Genomic DNA, 20,397 nt, shown 5'->3' on the forward strand with positions numbered 1-20,397 from the left:
TACTACATGTATATAACAAGAAATTGTACGTGAATTTCCAGCGTTTAGTGACTGTAGATACTGGTGTCCTTTTTGGACTTTGTCATGAATCATAAAATAAGACAAAGTGTATGATGAGCCTACTAAAAACAAACAAGCAATGCAGACCTGGAAACTTTTATACTTTGCTAGTAGAAATCCCTGTTTTCTAGTAGTCGCTAAACTTCTGTGCATTGTAGAAAGTGGCCTTGCGGCAAGTGAATTTATTTCTCATCACTACAGCTCAAGCATCTGCAAAATGGATATGGTTTCTAATCTTCAGTATTATAGTATGTGCCAATTAACATTTTGGGTAGGAAAAACTCTTCTATGGTAGTGCTATTCTGTTTTTTTTTTTTTTTTTTGTGACAGTTTGACATGGTGGTGTTGATTTATTTTAAAAATATTATTGTGCTTCTTGGGTGGTTAGGTCATGGGTGTTCTCTTTGCAGAGATGCTGTTTCATTGACAGTTAGTAAATAATGCCTCTCTTGTTTGTATCTCACTAGGTATTGTAGAAGACTATAAACCTCCATTTTATGACCTGGTCCCAAATGATCCCAGTTTTGAAGACATGAGAAAAGTGGTCTGTGTAGATCAGCAAAGGCCAAACATTCCCAACAGGTGGTTCTCAGACCCTGTAAGTGCCTGTGTATGGTTTGCAGAAGATATGAGCTGATCTTTCTTCTTCTGAGCTGTAGTCATGCAAGCTATTTCCAGTTATCACTTGAAATTGAAAGGGAGCCTTCCTGTGACTCGTAAGCATGCAGATTTACAACAGAATTTGGATCCCTCTCCTGCCTACAGGCTAAGGGACTGTTTTTGAAAGGCTGCTGCTGAAACATATTTTTCTTCAACAGAATTAGTCTGGAGTCCTCAGGTTGACCGGCTGTTGTGTTCTTTATTTCTGAAGCTGTGGAGCTTGGTTTGAATCTGGCTGGGGCCTGCACTGCTGATAAGTCTGATGTTAGGTTTTGGTTGTAGAGCCATGACCTGTGCTGCCACACCAGCCAGCTCTGAATCCCAGCCATTTGAAGCTGCTCTGGATGTGATGAAATCAGACAAAAATGTCTGATCTGGCTTTTCATCATTAACCTTGTAGGAAACAGTTTCATTGAAAAGATTCAGTAGTGTTTTTCAAAACATTTTTTTTGGACTTCTTAAAGATGATGCTAGTTTGACACTGCAATCAACCCATTGTCTAGTTACTTTTTCTTTTGTTATTGAACTACTTTTCAACACTTGAAACTTGTGTATTTCAAATACCCAAATAGCGGTAAGTTATCTGTAGACTCTGAAAATTGACTAATAATGAGGCAATAAAACCATATTGTGTTAGTGCTTAACAACCCAATCTATTGCTTTTCTGACTTGTGATTTGTATACTTACAAGTGTCTTGTGTTTCTTATTCTTTTCCCAGACATTAACATCTCTTGCCAAGTTGATGAAAGAATGCTGGTATCAAAATCCATCAGCAAGACTAACAGCCCTGCGAATCAAAAAGACTTTGACCAAAATTGATAATTCCTTAGATAAACTGAAAGCTGACTGTTGACCTTCTCATGGTGCTCTCCTGACAGGAAGGCACTTGTCTGGTTCAGAAGTAGTCTGGCTAGACGGTTTATATAATTGGTCCCCATGTGGCTTCTTATAGAGGCAGAAGTTTCTACCAAGCCATCTGTTTGGGAGACATCAGAACCATATGGACTTTGCTCAGTGACTACAATGGGCATTTCACAAATGGTCAAGCTATAAAGACTCATGCTGGATGTACTGTTGCAAAGGTAGTGGCCTGAAGGAAGACAGAGAAATCCTAAGACAAGATCAGGGCATTAAATAATGGCTTTGAACAGCTACTTCCCCCCTATCCCCCCCCTTTTTTTTTTTTAATTCTCCTAATCACTCCCAGGGTGAACACATGGAAGTGGTAAATTTTAATCAGCAATATTGCCTGTGCTTCTCTTCTTTATTGCACTAGGAATTCTTTGCATTCCTTACTTGCACTGTCACTGTTAATTTTAATGACATGACTTGCCAAAAATATGATTGGCTGTATACTACATTGATCTATGCCTGAATAATAGGAAATGAATTTGGTAAACTGAAAATGTAACTGTCAGATTTTAGCTGCATTTTACATGTGTACTGATGTTTACAATAATGCTGAACATTAGGAATTTCTCGTTTATACAAAACTTGCAAATTATTTATTACTAGTGCACTTGCCAGTTTTTTAAACTGTAAAATAAGTGCATAAAGTTAAAGCTTATTTTTATGTGGCCTCTTTCATGATTTCTTACACAAATGTTTTTGTAACACTATAACCTGAAACATAATTGTTTTCTGTATTATCATATTACAACTCAATAGTCACATTTTAAGTGCTTCACATTTGTAGGTGTGTGGTCTGTAACAATTTTCAGTTCAAATATGGAACATATATATAGCTGTTACCCACATGACAATGTGTCTAGTATCTTACTGATCTAGAAGAGGAAAGCAGTGGAGGAATTAACTAGAATTTTAGGTCATGAATGCTGTGGGGAGAATGCATTTTATTTCTTCTAAGCTATATAATATGCATTTAAACTCTGCCAGAAAAAAATAACTATTTTGTTTTAATCTACTTTTTCTATTTAGTAGTTATTTGTATAAATTAAATAGAATGTTTTCAAGTCAAACAAAAGAGTGGTTTTAGTTCTGTTACTGTCTATTGGTAACAAATGTATACTAAGCAGCAATGGGTATTTCCAGTCACCTGCTCCCAGGTAAATAATGTTGGTTCAGGTTAACACCAGATTTAAAACCAAGGTACTGAGGCTTATTGACTGTTGTTTGTCTGGGTGTGTTTTTTCCTGTGCTGGGCTGGATCCCAAAATAGTACAGCACGGAAATGGTGCACTTTTTGGATATGACATCAACTGTGTCCATGCAAACCTCCTAAAGCATGCCTTGCAGAAGGGGATGTGTTGTCCCTTAATCTTATGGGGAAGAATTCAGCTTTGTACCTGGAAAACTGTGTTCTCTACCTGTACCTCTTGATATTTTCATATCGTTCGTTTCTCCAGATGGAAGAGTAACTATGGACTGACAGTGTTCTTTTATCTTTTTTGAGAAAAAAACTCCTTGTTGGCTTGAAATCCTCCAGGTAATCTAAGAACCTAAAAAAGTAATGAGCCATTAAGCCATGTTTCATCTCTGCATTCAAAATTTTCTTTAAGGTTCCCTTCTTGGCTTTATGGCTGCCAGATTCTGCTCTCCTCTTCCCTCTAATTTCTCCTTCTCAGTCCCAGTCTTCCTTGTCCCCCTATGACCGAGTGGCCTGCCTTTTTCTACGTTTCTACTCGTGTAGAAATAGCAGCCTAGTTTGCAGATAGGCACTTCATGGGTTTAAGAGACTGCATAGTATAGCCCTGCAAAACAGAATTGCTAGCAGTTGCTAGGTCTCTTAATTATACTTCATGAGAATCTGACAAGATCTAGTGCTGCCGATATATATATTATATATTGTTTTTTAACAATATATGCCTGAGTGCATTCTGGTTTGCTTTGGATATGCACGCTGGGCTGGCTGTTGAACAGCTGCAGCCTGGGAAGGAGGGAGGGCGTTTCAGAAATGAGTCGAATGAATCAATCTCTCGGGTTGAAGGTGTTATGTGAGTGGAAGTAATTGTGAATGTTGCAACCACAAAATCAGTAGTGAAGTTAGCGATAATCTTCTGACACAGATTATTGCCTGAGGTTCCTTGGTTCTAGCTGCCTGGTGCACACGCGTGTGTTTCTTCCCTGTACACTTGTGTGACAGAACAGGCTGGTACTTACACCAAACGGGATGCGAGGCAGCCTGAGGGCCCCGACTGCTGCAGTGCGCAGGTGGGGACAGCCAGGGACCTCGGGAAGTGGAGGTGAGAGGGAGGTAGCTGGGGGGGACAGACAGGGACAACGCCTGAGGCAAAGCTCAGTGCACAACGGGAGTTCAGCATGGGTTTGCCAGGCTTTTTGCTTGGAGTTTTCACCTCTCTCAGCATTTACTACTAAAAGTATTGGAGCAGAGAGGCAATCTGTCACACGGATGATTAACAGCACTGACGGTGTTGGCTGAATTGGTCGTGCCTTTCTCAAACAGTAAAATATCAAATCACAGCATCTGACAGATATTAGGAAAGACGGTTACATCAAACACTTGGCCTCTTTGTGCTGCAGCATTTTCTGAGCAGTGCTGTGTATGTAGAAGGGTGACACGAGTTCAGCCTGGACGCGGCTCTGCACATCTCAGTGTGCTGCTCCTGGCGGTGTGGCTGTCGGGGCTGCAGCGCTGGGCACCGGTCCTGTCACCTCTGTCGGACCCAGCTGGGTCCTGCGGGGTGCCGCACTGCTGGAGGGAAGCGCGCAGCTTTCCAGGGGGATCTTCCAGGACAGGGCTCTGGAAACCACTGCCTTCTGCTGAGCTGGGATACAGGCTTGGTTGAGGAACCTTAGTGTAAGTTAGAACTCCGGTCTCATCTTTCCCTGCCCATAAAGCAGAGACAAGCAGCAAAAGGAAGAACACAAACCTCGCAGAACCTCAGCAGTTCGGTGCTGGACGTTCAGTGTCCCAGAGCAGGACACTGCAAGGGGTGGTGCTGCTGGTGGCTTCCCTTAGCAGATTGGGATGTCCAGGGGTTCTTTTAAACAAAATCCATGTTTGTGCCCTGCAAACGAACTACTTTTGGTCTAGGCTTTGACTGAGCAATTGGAAATATGAACTATTTTTTTAATTAGGTGTAAATTTTAATAAATTCACAGCAACAAAAACACCTCTGAGTAGGGGAAAAATATCATAGGGATTAATTTGTGAGTGTTAGCAACAAGTCATTCAGTCCGGCTGCTGGCTGTGCCACAGTCTGTGCTTCCAAAACAGCAGAAATAGCAAAGTGCTCTGAATATTCATCTTGTAGCTGGAGGGTGATACACCCGGGATCAGAAAAGGAGAAACTTGGTGATAGCGAGGGATTATCTTTGGTCTCACTTTCAAGGCTCTGTTTGAATAGTAACAGGAGAAGACTTGTTGCTGCCTTCCCCTGAAGGTGTCACGGCTTGGGCAAGGGGAAGCCACTTCAGAGTTTCCAGGTGAGGTAGAGGAAGACAGCTGCCCTCCACCCCCCGTGGTATTTTTCCTGTATGTTTATTAATGGATGTTCCTCTAGTCCTCCCATAAAATCTAATCTTCTAAAGAGATTTGGAATGCTTATATATAATCTGCTGCTCTCAGGGCGTCGCAGTATTTATTGCTATGGAGATGGCACAAGCCGTTCCGTAGTTGATGTTGAATTATTCATGTGGCTGGCAAATCTGTGCTGACTACTGCCAGCATGGACCTGGGGTGTTGTCATTCAAACAGGGCCAGGCTGTGTGTCAGAGCTCCAGTAAGAGAAGTAAATGGATGGAAAAATAAAAGAAGCATCGAGGCATCAGCACGTGGGTAGCACTGACGGTTACATGGGAGAGGCTAGGCAAGAAAAGAGGTACTCTAAGAAAAAAGCAACCCCCCAAAACCTAGTTTTCCTTTTTCATATGCAGTAGGTTTGTTTATTACTAGTTAGGGTTATGTTGCACTTTGACAAATACATATCAGAACAGCTGCCTAAAGAAGCCTGTGGGCAGAGGCTTGTTTTAGTGTGCTGGGAATATGTGGCTGAAGTCTTCCTCTCAATCGTTTGTAACTTTTCTTATGGGTCTTCTGTGCTGAAAGCTTCCATGAAAATCCCTATCAAGCCTTCTAGACTTCTTATTTACCTGGATTAAACTGTTCTGATAGAGAGAGAAAAGGAAAAATTCTCTTCCCTGTGGGGAGAAATGTTTGCTGAGCAAAAAGATCAGCCTTGGCACAGTTGTTGGCATTGGAGAAGGGAAACAAAGATGTTACAGGTGCTGTTTATTTGTATAGAGAAAATTTAAATCTTTCTCAAATACAGAATACTTCCATATTTTAAAGCCAAGACTTGTGTGGAAAAAGTAAGCATTTTATCAAATGTGGAGTTAATTATGTACCTGACAGATGCTCTCACCTGGGAATAATGCATTCACTTTATTCCCAGTTGGAAGGAAAAAAAACCAACAACACATTTTTAATGTCTGAACCAAGAAACCATGCCAAGACACATGCCAAAGAATGCCAGGGAAAGCTGAGGGCAGCCGTGCACAGTTCACGTCCATCTGGGCCCATCGTGATGGAAGAGAAGGCTGCAGAGGCACTGCTAGCGCCGGAGCTGGGACCTCATCTGCAGCGTGCAGTTCCTCGCTGGTTATGGACTTGTGTCACTACCTCCAGAGCCTGTGTGGTGGAAAGTGAAGCCATGTGAAATGTCCTTCACAGAAGGAGACTGCAAAAGGGATCTTCCAAGAGGCTTGGGACATCTGCTCGCTGGGTCAAACCAGTTTTGTACAAGTCAGACGCCTTCGTGGTCCAGGAACGCGATCCGCTTGGGGATGGTGTCTGCCGCGATACACCAAAGTGCCTGCCAGCTATCTGACTTGAGAGACTTGTCTAAATGCCCACGTTTGTACGCCTTCTCACCGCAGTCACTGCTGCGTGCGCTGCTCCACGCGTGGTGGCGTTTGTCCGAGCTCGCTGGAGCCGAGGAGCGGAGCCTTGCAGACAGCGCTGGTACGCGAACCCGCGGCATGGGGCAGCGCAGCTCCTCGGGACTATTTATACCTACAGCTCTAATAAATACCTTTGCTTGTTCTCGACTAAATAGTTACCATCTTCTTATGCTCAGGGGTTGGTAGACAACGCTGTGCAGCCTCCGTGCTTCTCCCTGCGCTGGGGCAAGGCAGGGTCACGGCGGGCAGGGAGGCAGGGGGAGCGTGGAGGCCACTGGAGGAGAAAGCCTCTCCCTTGAAGCCTCTCCCTTGAAGCCTCTCCCTTGAAGCCTCTCCCTTGAAGCCTCTCCCTCGCCTTCCTGCAGGGAGGGCGGTCGCGTGGCGGTGTGGTTTCAACACGTGTGTCGAAGGAACATGAGGGTTTTACACCAGGGTTTATGATGTGAAGTGTGTGAGTGATGAAGCAGCTGCTTTCCATGTCTAAATGGTGCTAAAACATCCCACGAGGCTCCCTCATCCTCCTCATCAGAAAGACACCAACTCGGGTTAATATAAACTCTTCCATAGATTCAAAGGCTATTTTTAACAAGATTTCAAAGCTGCAAAAAGCAGCATTGGGGGTGGATACAGAGAGGGGTGTCGCAGTAATCAGCTACTGCTGGTTTGGGACCGCTGCTGTTCCAGCCAGCACTGAGCGCGCGCTCTTCAGTGCACATTTACTGACGGAGAGGCAGCCGGCAATACCTTTAAGTTCTGGGCTTGTTGGCTGTATGCATCCTCGCCTAGAGGAATGCACAAGCTCAGTGAGTTACTTACAAATAAGAACGTGCCTTACCGGTCAGAGCAATGCTGTGTCCAAACCAGCAGCCCAGGCAGCGATGGAGCGCACCCACGTGCCTGGTGCCTGCGCTCTGTTCCCTCCTTCGTGTCCAGCATCCCAAACTATTGTGCTAGGGATCGGTAATTTACGTCACACTCCTGCCTCGCCATCTTAAACCCATTTATTGTCTGTTCACAGACCTGCTGCCCATGCGTTTCTCTAACTCCTCTCTGAATTTGCTGATCCCCTCTGCTTCCACAGCCTCCTGAGGTCTCCCGGCCTGCTGTGTGACAGTGCTAGTGCCACCAGCAGGGGTTTGAAAACAAAGTGTGTTCGGGCTGTAATTGTGCAAGATACGTAGTCTTTTTGCATGAGATACTTTGCTCCCTGGATGTTTTGGATGCCTTTCTCTCAAAGGTATGGTTTGGATTTTGATTTTTGGGTGCTCCTGTGCAGAGCCAGGAGCTGGGTGCGGTGGTGGCTGCGGGTCCCTTCCAGCTGGGGATGCTCTGTGGTTGTCTGTGCCCTTTAGCACCACAGAGACCAGAACTGCAGACATACACCCCTCGTGTGAAGTCACCAAGGCTATATCCTGGTAAAACAATGCAGTGATGCCATTTGAGGTGGTGACCAATGTTTTACTGGCATTTTTTGGCTGCTGCAGCACAGTGAGCAAAGGATTTTGGAGAAAAGACAATGATGGCACGGGGGTCTCGCTTCCTGAGCTGTGACTGCCAGCTGTGTTCAGTGTCACATAACCATGGTTCATGTTTTCTTCAGAGGTGCATTTGCCACTCATCTCCTGGTCACTGGCAAAGCCGAACAAGCGAGTCCCAGCCATGACCACGGGGACCCTGCTGCAGCTTCTCCCCTGCGCTTGTAAGAACCTGGGAGCGCTGCGGCTGCTGGATGCCCGTCGTCCACTTGCTTTCCCCTTCATAGGAGCTGCAGCTGGGCAGCGAGGCTGGGTTTCCCTCGGTGGAGCCGTGCTCTTTTCCTGCCTCACGGGGGCTTGGCAGGCCCGGGGGTAAAACTGGCGCTTCTGGAGTCCTGTGGGCTTGGGGGCAAAGGGGTCTGGTGGCAAAGCAAAGACAATTTCCCACTGCTATTCTTGTAAAACTTCTTTCCTAGAAAGAGCATTGTAGTGTGTTTTCCTGAGTCACTGCTACCCCTGTCAGAGGAGTTCACGTTATCCCATCCTAACTGCAACTCACTGGAGCTGGTGTCAGGCTGGCTGCTCTGCCAGCTCACAGCTCTTCTGTGCTGCCGATTTTACCTAGCGCACTTCAACGCACACCGTACATGTACCAGGCACCAGGAAAATGCTAAAATGGGTCTTGGAACAGTTTGGGAGTTCTTTGGCTTTTTTTTTTTTTCAGTTGCCATGATCAACTGTGTAATGTTTTTGCAAAAATATATTGTTCCTGTGGCAATTTTGGAAGCTTTCATCAGATTACTGAATGGAGTGGGAGACAAACAGACAGCAAGACTGCTCTGCAGTTAGGACGTGGACCTGGGATGTAGAGGGCTATGGTAAGTGGTAACTACTGACCTGCTGGCTCTTGTCTATGCGTTTTATTCTGTTTTGCTTGCACAAAATTTCAATAGGTCTTAGTTTGCTCCTGATGTGGAACAAAACAAATTACAAAACAGAATTCTTGTTTTCCAGCCAACCCTAGAAGTACTTCCAGTTGGCAGATGTTTTTATGGTGTTACCCATTTCCAAAGACTCTTAAATCCCTAGGATATGCTATTTCTGTCCTACTATGAACCATGCCATGCAAACATCTAACTGGGGAGCACATTTGCCTCAAAGTGTTTTTTTGTTGTTTTTATTCTCCATGCCTTGTTTTTGTTTGCCTTTTTTTTTTCCTCTCCACTGGCATTTGGTGTGTCAAAGGCCTGATGAAGACTGGAGACAAAGGGTGAAAGATCAGCAGTCCCGGGTAACTGGGGACCCGAACCTGCAAAACACCGAAAGCTCCAGAAACGTCACGAGATGCGAGTCGCTGGCTCTCCTCCTGTCTCGGCCCTCAGACGAGCTTGTTGGTAGGTCCTGGGGTGCTGGGCAGCTGCAGCCAGAGCCCCCCACACGCAGGTTCCTGCCCCAGCTCAGCCGTCCATGAGGAGCCGCCGCCTGTGTCTGCGCTGGCAGCAGCAGGGGACGGAGGGCGCTTCCTGCTCCTCATTTCTACTGCTGTGCTCATGGACACAAGCAGAGAGCTCCAATTTTAAACCATGTAATTTAACAATTTAACAATTCAAGTTATTGTATTTTCTGTGTTTATCGTATCTCAAACAAGTTACCAGATTTATGGCTGTGGAGTAAAGCAGATCTGGTAATCTTTGGAAAACAAGAAAAGGCCAATGTTCAGAGCATGAACCTTGTAAAAAGGCATTTGTGCATACTGCTGCTGGTTCAGCAATGGGCTTTATTGCGTATTGTAGTAACCCTAGGTGCTTCCTAAATCGTGGGTGAGGGTAAGTGCTGGAGGCAAATGAAAATGGAGGTCTAAGCGGAGAGAAGTTTGAAAGAATACCAATGAGTTTGGGGTTGGCTCTTCGTAAAATTCAGCTTCAAAACAGTTCTGCAATGTAGGCAGCTTGTGATTTTGTATCAGTAATGGTTATAGTGATTCTAATACATTTATTTCCGTGAAGCCAATTGAAATAAGAGTTCAAAACCCAATGGATAATTTGAAACGCATTGTTCCAAATCATTTAGGCATCCTGTACTGCAAAATGAAATAGTGTATTAAGTACCCAGACAATTAATTTTAATAGCTTACAGAGAAACAAAAGGTTTGAAATTTGTTTTGAAGACAGCATTATCAGGATCAGATCTCCTGAAAGGGGCCATATTTAAAATAGATAACATCAACAGCATTGCCATGTGATGTATGAAAAATCTGGGTAGAGCACTTTGCCTAATTAGCACTATGGAACAATATTATTACTAATTTGATACGCTACTTCTATTTCGTAAATACAAATATAAACTAGGCAAAAAGTGAAAAACTTTTCGGATAATCAATACACTGCTAATATCCATGTTCTAAATGACATGGACTGTTTTTTTTTGTTGTTGTTGTTTTTGTCAGCAAGCCTTAGAATTTGTTTTCTAATAGCTATGTATTCAGGTCCCAAATAAAACACTCGAGCCTTCTCACACAAGTATCTATGACATTGCTTTTCATAAACAAGTCTTCAGTTGTTTGAATTATTCGGTCTGTTAGTCCATCACCCCACTAGTATTCTCTAGAGCTTGTATATATAGTGTTACTATATTTAGAGAGGACTCTTCCATCCCTATGTTCTCTTAAACGCCATGTCTATCAGATGACCAGGACTTCTGTCCCAGAAAGCATATCTTACTTGTTGCTGAAAGTATGTTTTCTGATTATTATACTTCTGGCATTTTCTCCTGAGCTCACCAAACCTCTATTAGGAGGAAGCTGTCTGTGCTCAAATCCCTAAACACTGACCTGAATGCATCCAGCCTCTGACAGCGTGGTCAGTGCTGAAGGCTTTGAAATCCCTTGGGACAAGTTCTGCTAATAAACAGGTACATCATAAACAGGTACCTCAACTTGCTCATGGTACTCCTCCACTCTCAATATGCATATAATGAATAAACCCACCATTTTTAAAACCATACGGACAACTTGTGTAAAATAACACAGTATTGGTGGGGCTTGGGTAGATGCAATATATTCCCCTACTTGTTCAAACAGCTGGGTGCTACATTCATGATGTATGGATGATGGAATTATCTTCAATGTGGCTGGAAATTTTGCTATACATTTTAGTGGAACTAGATTTTAAGCGTATATTTCACTGAAACTTTCTTGCCTTAATGCATCATCTATCATAATTCCAACCAAAAAAAAAACCACAACCAACCAAAAAAAACACCAAGAACTGTTTGGTTTGCACCCATAAATTTATCTACTTTTTTTTTTTCCCCATGTAATTTCTCTCAGCAGTGTATTAAAAATAATTTACCGCCTCTTGTGCAGGGTTCTGTGCCATTGATTTTATAGATCTTGTCTTGGAACAAAGTTGGTATCGTTGTAGAAAATACAAGTTCAAGTGAACAATTCTCTCTAGCAAAAATTTATTCTCCTTGCATCCTTGCTTGTAGTTAGAAATAACACCCACTCTAAGCACACTGGAGCATTTTGAAGGGAAATGCAGCATTTGTTTAACTCCCAGCAAGTTCTGAGCAAGGAGAAGTTCTTTTTTCAGGGTGAGTGGTGGTGGTGGGGAGCCCAGGGAAGGAGCTTCTCTTTAAACAGGTCCTCCTCCACCCCAGTCTCCCAGAAAACCTGCTGCACAGCAGTGCGTGGGATTGCTGTCACTTGATGTATTTCAGACCTTCAAGGTGCACGTGTGGCATGTCTGGGTTATTAATGTGTCTTTAAAAAAAAAAATTTAAAAAAATCCAACAAAACCCAATCTGCTTGTATGCCAGAAAGTTCTAATTTTACTGCAAGTGGGATTTCTCATGTAAGTACTTTCTTCTCAAAATTAATTTTGTTCTGCTTGTCTGCTGCTGCTCCTGATGCAAATCTGCCCAACCAGTTCTCATCAACTCATGAAAATAAAAATGTTCTGAAATGGAGCATGTTCAGGTGAGAGAATTTTCTGTGAATCTCCTCACCCCCAAAATGTAATATTGAACTGGTGTTAGAAGATTAAAAGAGAAGGGGAAAAAAAAAGAGAGAGAACTGTCTTAGAAAATAGGAAGTCTGGAGGTGCTAGGATTTCAATTTATCTTCTTCAGTTTTGGTCAAGCTTGTGGTGTTTTCTCCTCCCTTAGGTATCTGGGAGGACAGGGCTATCCCGGGTTAGGGACAGGACTTCTGAAATTAAAAGAACTGTGCTTACATGTAGTTAGCTTTTCCTTGAGCTCTGCTGCTCTCCGGTTGTTTAATTTCATCGTCATCAACTACTGGTCCTGTGGTAAAATAACTAATATGTAGTCCATATTAGTGTCAGTTTTCTCATTTTTTCTGTTGCTAAGTGCAAATAATCCCATGGGATTTCCATGTAGGCTACGGTCTTCGAATAGCCGGAGTACCAGCATGCAAACTTGGAAGTTCTTTGCAAGCAAGGAAAAGAGAGAACTGGATTTCAAACTGGAGCTAGAAAATGACAAGATCACTTGTGTCCTGTCCCCTGACTCCCTGGGTTCTTGACCAAACCTGAGAGACCCATCTGCTGCACTTGAAGAAGGTACTCTGTCAGCATGCAGAAAGCTAATATTATTCCTGGTAAGCATTAATTTTAAATCTGCCTATAACAACCCTCAGTCCTTCCCTTGCCTCAGTTTGTCAGATATTCAACCTTGGTGAAGAATAAGGAAAGCACCAAGAACATCTTGGCTTTTAAACTGAATTCTCAGTTTTATAAGAGGTGGCCACGTGTGATATAGAGTTACTCATGCAGTTTCTCAACGGTAATAAGCTACGCAACCACACTCTTTCGCTGACAGTCAGAAAACAATCTTTGTAGTTGTGCATCATCTCAGCCTGATGCTCTTGGTTAGATCTGATGCAAACAAGTGGTAGTTACTGATAGATGACATTATCGGATTTATAAAGGAGAAGTCATAGACTCTGGCAATTGAATAACATACCAAACCCTGAAACTTTCATCATACTCTTATCTCAGTGACTGAGTGCAATAACCAAACGTATTAACTGGTTGCACGTAACTTATTTATATGAACTTGTTCTGTATGTGTTTCTAAGGTGCTAATTGTTTCCTTGAAAACCTTCTACAGCACTCCTCATTTTTTGGAAGGAATAGGGATTTGATTAGACACCTCTAGGAACATATTAATTGTAGGTGTCACTTGGACTAGATCTCCTTTAACCACAAGATGCCTCTTGGTGTCAACGAGTAAAGAGGAACTCATGCTCCTAGGTGATTGGGGATGGTGGGGAAAGGAGGAATCGCAAGGAAGGGATTAAGGTTGCTACAGTACATAATTAAAATAGATTTACTGTGGGATATTTTAAATAATTGAATGTTTATATATTTTGGATTCTCAAAAAAAAACACATATAGTTATGATAGCAGGTGTGAGAGGGAACGCAGATATTTAAAAAGCAAAGAACAGAAGACAAAACCCAAAGCCAGAATGTGGGCCAAAATAATACTAGAAAAACTCAGTATCTGTGTTGAAGGAATAATTAGACACTGCTAAAAAAAAAGAAAAAAAAAAAGTGTTTTTTGGGGGGATGCAGGAACAGAAAATGGGATATTTTCATCAACTTTAAAATTAAAGCTATAGTTCTGCATTGTTCTGTTTAAATTACTTTAGGTTTGATAGCCACTTCATATTTGTGTGTGATGAAAGTGCAAGGGTTAACAAAACAAAATCTCTGACAGAAGTATACCCAATTCAAATTTCTGTAATTTGTTGTTCGCGGTACATACAAGACAAGTGTTTTCAGCTATTTATAACCTCTGCTCCCATTGACTTCAATGCAAGGTCAGGCACTTTGCCTTTCTGAAAATCAAGCTAAAAAATATTAACATTCACAAATTTCACGTAATAAAAAACATGGTGCACTAAGGACAAACTAATTAGGACAAATGGAGTCTGATTTCAGCATGGCTGATTAGAACATGAAGCATGGTTCTTCCATTGTGCGCTGCAATTAAGAGAAATTAAAGCAACCAAACCAGACTTAAACGCAGAAGAACAACAAGAACAACAGCAACAAAAGAGGAGAGAGCGATGCTAATTGGGAGCTGACGATGGAGCACGTGCCTACACGTGGGGCGGCCCAAGCGAGGGGTCCTGGGGGGCACCGTGCGTCCCCGTGCTGCAGCCGGGTGGCCCTGGGCTCCGTGCATGGACGTCGTTGCACACATCCACGCTGGAGTCAGCGAGTGCTCACCAGCTCCCTGCTTCCAGGGGGCAACCACAATAAGTATTTTATGGCTTTGACATCCACATCTGCCTTCTGGTTTTAATTAGACCTTGGCATATGTTTTCTAATTGCTTTCTATGTATAAGGCACTGCGTCACGTAGTATGGTGCTGTGTGATATTTCAGGCTGATGTTGCACACCTGTAAATTTTCGGTCAAGATGCTGGACTTGGTTTTACCAAGTTGTTGCGATTGCCATTGCATTTAATTGATGATGGGGTGCCATGGAAGTCCCAATACCTTACCTGGGTATAACTGGATAACAATTACAAACAAACAACAACAAAGTGGAACAGCAGCTTTTTTTTGGGTCTTATCCAATGGCTCTGTGATTCAGCTATGCAATTCTAGGCTATTTGGATTTCACTTTTTCTGTATCTTAAATTCTCTGTTGGTAGAGGTTAATTCATTTTCTTTCTAAAAGTATTTAGTCAAGTGTTATTTGCTTGTGCTAGTAATCATGAAGAAGCACTGCAATCAAATAACATTAATTTGAGCACATTAGTTCAGATAAGCACATGATAAAATAAAGGGAACAAACCCACAGCACTGAAACAAACAAATACGTTCAGTTTGCTCCACTGGATCCGAAGTCAACCTGTCTGACCTGACAGCGCGTTCAGCAAGGGGCAGTGCTCACAGGGGAGGGGAGGGGAAGGGAAGGGAAGGGAAGGGAAGGGAAGGGAAGGGAAGGGAAGGGAAGGGAAGGGAAGGGAAGGGAAGGGAAGGCCAGACACCCCTGCAGCCGAAGGCACGGGGGGACAAAGGGATGCTCCGCTGCAGCATTACCCGATAACCCAGGTCATTTCCCTGTGGTCTGTCTGAATACAAGTGCAGCCGGTGTGGAAGGCAGTCATGCTCCCCTTACTGTGTGTTTTGTGCTTTTCTCTTCCTTTTCCTCCCTCCAGAAAGCACCAGGGCCTTGCTGGAACTGCTCCTGTAACTGCCTCCAGGAGCTGTGCAGTGGAGCTGGATGGAAGCGGCTGAGCTGGCGAGTCTGAGGGAGGCACAGGGAACGGGGGGGAGAAATGCTGGGAGCTGGGAAGGGCCTTGCTGCATGTGTGGCCAGTGTTGTTGCCCTGAACAAGGAACTTAAGGAAAGTACAGGAATAAAATCGATGCATGGAGATTTTTTTTTTCCCTCTGGGGATTTAATATCGCTGTGGAACCTCTTCCAGCTCAGCTGAAAAAATCAGGTAGAACAAGGTAGGCTGCAGCAGGCCAACATGGCAATGCCACTAACTTCAGTGTTCAAAAACTGGGAAAAGAAGTTGTAAGCGTCGTAACAGCACGACTAAGGAACTGACTGGTTAAGGAAGTAAAATACCACAGCATTTGTTTAACTTGATGAACTTCTGAAAATGATTGAGAGAGGGAACTGAGGTTGAGGGAAAGTAAAATAAGTGGCTGCAGATGCTATTTGGGTGCCTGAGTTCACGTCAGGTTCATTTTTTTTAAATGAATTGCAAGCAGTCTGAATTTTGTGCTGTTGATACCATGCTAATTTATGTTCTGTTCAAAAGGCTTAAATAGAGATGTCATTACCATCACATCTATAATAATAGTATTAAAAATGTGCTACAGGGAAAGTGGTGCTTAACTGGCACTGCTCGCAGTCCGGAGCTGCGTGTAGCAGTGCATGGGCAAGGGGGCTCCTGCTAGCGCCTTCCCCTTAAAACAGCTCCAGGCACCTGGGGCGAGTGCAGCGCCTGAAGCCAATCCAGGCTATGGAGTCTGCTCCTTTTTTGTACCTGATTATAGCGGAAACGTAATTGGCTTATGATGGTGCCCCTAAGTACTTTTTAAAAGCCCATGGGGCTTTGTGGTGCGGTGGAGAGCTTTTGGGGCTGCAAGCATTTATTTATTTATTTATTTATTTATTTATTATTTATTTTGAGGGTCCCCACGTGGAAGAGACAAGGGAGCAGCAGAGAAACGCTGAGAGCTCTTCACACGTTGGAGAACCACAAGTGTACCCGGAGGAGCCGCCGCAGCCTGCCGGGGGCTGCGGGGGGAGCCCGGCGGGGAGATGGCCGGGCCGGGGCGGGGCGGTGCGGGGCGGTGCGGGGCGGTGCGGGGGCCGCCGAGCCCCGCAGGGCGGCGGGGGCGGGCGGGAGGGGCGAGGCCGGTCCGGAGCGGCCCCTCCCCGCCCAGCCCCGCTATAGCTGCCCGGCGGGCGGCGGAGGCGGGGACCCGGCGGGGCCGGCGCCCGGCTGCAGGCTGCGTCCCGCTGCCTCCCGCTGCGGCCCCGCTCCCGGCGCGGATGCGCGGCCATGCGGCGGGCGCCGAGCTCCGCGCTGCGGGCACTGCCGCTGCTGGGCGCCGCCGTGTCCCTGTGCGCAGGTAGGGGCCGGGGCCGGGGCTGGGGCTGGGGCTGGGGCTGGGGCTGGGGCTGGGGCTGGGGGCGGTGGCGGAGCCGCAGCGGGCGCGGACGGGCGGGGATGCGCGGCCCCGGGGCTGCTCCGTGGCCGGGACCCCCCCGCCGGCCCTGCCTCCGTCCCGCTGCGCTCCCAGCTGCGCCGTGCCCGGCCGGGGTCAGCGCTGTTCCTCGGGAGGTTAAGGAGCTTAATGCATTTAATTATGACCAACGTGCGCGCGCGAGAAATAGGTCAGTTGGGATTTATGGGCAATGACCGGCCCGGAGCGGGCTGCAGCACACGCTCCTTGGGTACCGGTGTCTCGAAAGTTGCCGGTGGCTGGCATTTCACAAGCCGCTTCTGACAGGTCACACCCTGAGAGTGTCTCAGCATGCACCCCCCGCTCTGCTCGGCCTTCCTGGGGGGCTCAAGGCAGCTCGAGGCCCCGGTGCGTGCCCCATGCTGGGTACCGCAGGTCCCATCCCATCGCAGCACGGATGGGGCAAAGTGCACAGCCAGCTGGAGGGCTCCAGGCAGGGGCGCTGAGCCTGCAGTGTCTCAAGTCCGCTGTCATAGCTGCTTCTCCCTTGGTGACGTGGGACAGCCAGAACAGATCTTAATTCTTCTGTTTAGCCATACTCCAGTTTCCTTGTCTCTCAAAGCTTCTGCCACAGGAGCTGGCCGATGTTGGTGATGCTGTTGCAGAGAGAGGTGGTCACAGCACTCAGCTGAAGGGCAGGGCTGCTGCTGCTCCCGTGTCAAAGTGCTCGTACAGTCCCTTCTGGGAAGGGAGGAGTGGCAAGGCTCGGCTGTTGAGGTTTTGAGTGTTTCTGTCTAGTGTGCAGTATGGTACATCCAGTAAATCCTTGTTTCTTCCAAGAGATGTGAAATCTGGTGCATCTTGTCTTTGGATTTCTTTTATGTAAGTGTGGAAGTGAACCACAGAAGCAGTCAGTCCACGCTATGCTTGTTTTCCCCCGCTACACCTGAAGTGAAGCATCACCAATATCCACCATGCCCTTCCCACCTCCCTCTGGTGACCATCCAGCACGCTAACAGATCTCGTTGGCTTTGGTTGTTCATATTCAGCAATCATGCGTTGCTTTGATTTCTTAAGTAGCAATGGTTTTGTCTGTCATTTTCCCTGCCCTGTTAGTTATCTTTTCAGAGTCCAGCTCCGGGCTGGTGTGCACATACGTGGGCCCGGACAGGCAGCATCCTCCTCACAGTTCCTTAGAGGGGCACCAGGTGGAGTTGCGTGTACCTGGGGAGGGTGTCCAGGTCTCCCCAGCAGGGCTGGATCAGGTGTTCAGCTCTGCATCGGCACCGCTCACATTTCTCTACGAACCTGCCTGATCAAGATACGTGACTAAGCATGCGCTGGTAAACTTTTTCTTCCCTATTCTTTCTCTCAAAATTTACATTCTGTTGGTGCTGCTTTTCTTATACACCTGACACCTTCGTTCCACATCTCAATCTGCGCTGTATTAAACGTTTAGCACTCTCTTCTGTGCTCATCACGGCATTGTTTTGGGGCAAGTCAGGAGCACTCAGCGTGCTGTAGCATTTCCAAATAAACCAGAGTCAAGGGTGTGGACTGCAGTAAAGAAATGTGTTACTTTGCACCGTGCAGGCATGTGGGACTTGGGCAGCGCTCGCCACTGAATTGCCATGTTTCACTTTTCTTAGGTGTTTCTCAGTTTGTGAGAGCTTGTTTCCCACTTACAAGCATTTTATTTTTTTCCAAAAGCAAAGTACGTGTGCCATAAACGATCCCTGAAGCACAGTGAAGATGCCTGTACGTTCAGTTGGGTGTGAAAGGACAAGGGCAGCTCCTTGCCCTAACTCTGGGAGTGCCATTGGTTTGCACAGCTGAAAGCAGAGCGGGGAGCGCACACACAAGCAGCTGCTTCTTAGGGCCAGGTGTAACATAAACTTTTTATTTGCTTAAGAATGAGAAGCAAGACAGATTGGTATTGAAAGCTGCTAGATAACGATAAATGCATGAAAATAGCATAAAACTATTCTACACAGACTCTTACTACATGAGTAGTACTGAACTAAAAAAAACAAAACCCTTGCCTTCTTGTCCGTCCCATAGTGTAAAATGTACTTGCATTGTTATAAGCAGTTGCTCAAATGCCCTGTGAATCTCAATGCTGATGTTTTAGCACAGACTGTTTATTCCAGTGCTTCCTATAGAATGTAAACTTGATGTAAAGCCTGAAGTCCTGAGCACGCGTAGGTATAGCGCTTGCCCACCCACAGAGCTGCAGACCAGCACGTGCAGATGCGTGTGGATGTCTCACTGACAAGTTCAGACAGCTGCGTTCTGCAAAAAGCACCTGCATTCCAGCTGCAGAATTTGGTTTGCTTACTCCTTATTAACTCCTAATATCAAAAAGCCCGTGTGTTGTCAAGTGTCAAAAATAGCAAGTCCTCAGAAAACGCCCTGTAACAGCAAGCAGTTGTACTTCTCCACTAAATGATTTAATTCGCTGCTCTGTAACAAATTACCACTATGAGGCTTTCTGCTCGTTTCTCTGGGCTACAGAAGCTCTCTTTTCATACCTTTTAGTAAAAATCTTTAATAATAAAAAAAGCTTTAATAAAGCAGCATAGATGAGAACTACAAGTACTTAATGGTCAACTAGTTTGGCCTTCTTGAGCGTAAATCCTGACTCTGCAAGCTACCAGGGCGACTGCTGATAATTCTGACAGCACGTTAGATAAAAGGCTATATGTGGGGTGAGTGGGTGTGATTTGGTTCTACTTTCAGTGGAGTAGGCTTTAGAACCTTACCAGTTGCTTGCAGATGATTATTTTAGGCTTTAATCTGGCTGGGATATTTTGTTGTTTTGGTGAACATTGCTGGAACGAGGGCGGTGTGGTCCCCACATGCGCTGTGCAGCACGTCGGGGCGGCACTGAGCTGCGGGACGTGGCTGCTGGTGCAGGGCTCTGCCAGGGCACTGCCCATGGCCCTCGAGGGCTCTTGGGTTATGGCACTGAGAAGTCAGAGCTCTCAGCTGTAATTTGTGGAAAAAGCGGTCTTGGATGTCATGCCGAACCCCAGCGGTGCGGTGGGGTAGTATCACTGTCATCTCCGTGTCGGGTACTGGAGGGTGTAGGGGTTGGGGCTCTTCTCCCTGCTGGTCTGTGTAGGCTAGGTGTTCAGCTTGTGCCTGGCTGAGAAGGGAAGTTTCTGATAACGAACCTGGTAGTTCACCAAACAGAGATGTGGAAGTGCTGGGCAGTGAGCTGATGATAGCAAAGAGACACTTAATTAATAACTCCATCCCAGTTAAAAAAAAAAATGTAATTTCCTCTCTCGTACCTCAAGAGCTGTTAGGCTTTGAATTATCCTTCACTGCCTCTGCCCGCCATGCAGAGAGAGCATCCTAACCGAAGCCCAAGTTAGATGCTTAAAATTAGATGTCATGAATACCTTGAAGGGACAAAAACCACAGCTCGTACTGACAACTTTGGATATATGCCAATGAATCTGAGCGTATGCAAGTCACTTTGGTACAGCTGGCAGCGTCTGTCCCTGCAGCACACCTCTGCTGGCCTGAGTGCTGCCGGTGATGCTGCAAGCCCGGTGTCTCCCAGAGGTGCAGGTTGTTCCCTTCCCACAGAAGGGCTGGATGTAGCCGCAGCTGTGCTCAGCT

General features: G+C 45.6%; 2 protein-coding genes across 3 annotated transcripts in view; both read left to right on the forward strand.

Moving 5' to 3' along the window:
* ACVR1 (activin A receptor type 1) overlaps positions 1-6,756 on the forward strand; it is a 59,297-nt gene extending 52,541 nt beyond the window's left edge. For both annotated transcript variants that reach the window (XM_068686887.1, XM_068686888.1), the window contains 2 exons: positions 528-658; positions 1,440-6,756. In XM_068686887.1, coding sequence (XP_068542988.1) covers positions 528-658; positions 1,440-1,574 — 266 coding nt within the window. In that variant the 3' untranslated portion in view covers positions 1,575-6,756. The remainder of the gene's footprint in view (positions 1-527; positions 659-1,439) is intronic.
* Positions 6,757-16,540: 9,784 nt separating this feature from the next.
* Positions 16,541-20,397, forward strand: part of ACVR1C (activin A receptor type 1C) — a 34,906-nt gene continuing 31,049 nt past the window's right edge. Inside the window, exon 1 of the mRNA XM_068686890.1 lies at positions 16,541-16,713. Within this exon, the coding sequence (XP_068542991.1) occupies positions 16,644-16,713 (70 nt within the window). The 5' untranslated portion in view covers positions 16,541-16,643. The remainder of the gene's footprint in view (positions 16,714-20,397) is intronic.

The sequence above is a fragment of the Anas acuta genome, chromosome 6 (assembly GCF_963932015.1).
Source record: "Anas acuta chromosome 6, bAnaAcu1.1, whole genome shotgun sequence".
Lineage (NCBI taxonomy): Eukaryota > Metazoa > Chordata > Aves > Anseriformes > Anatidae > Anas > Anas acuta.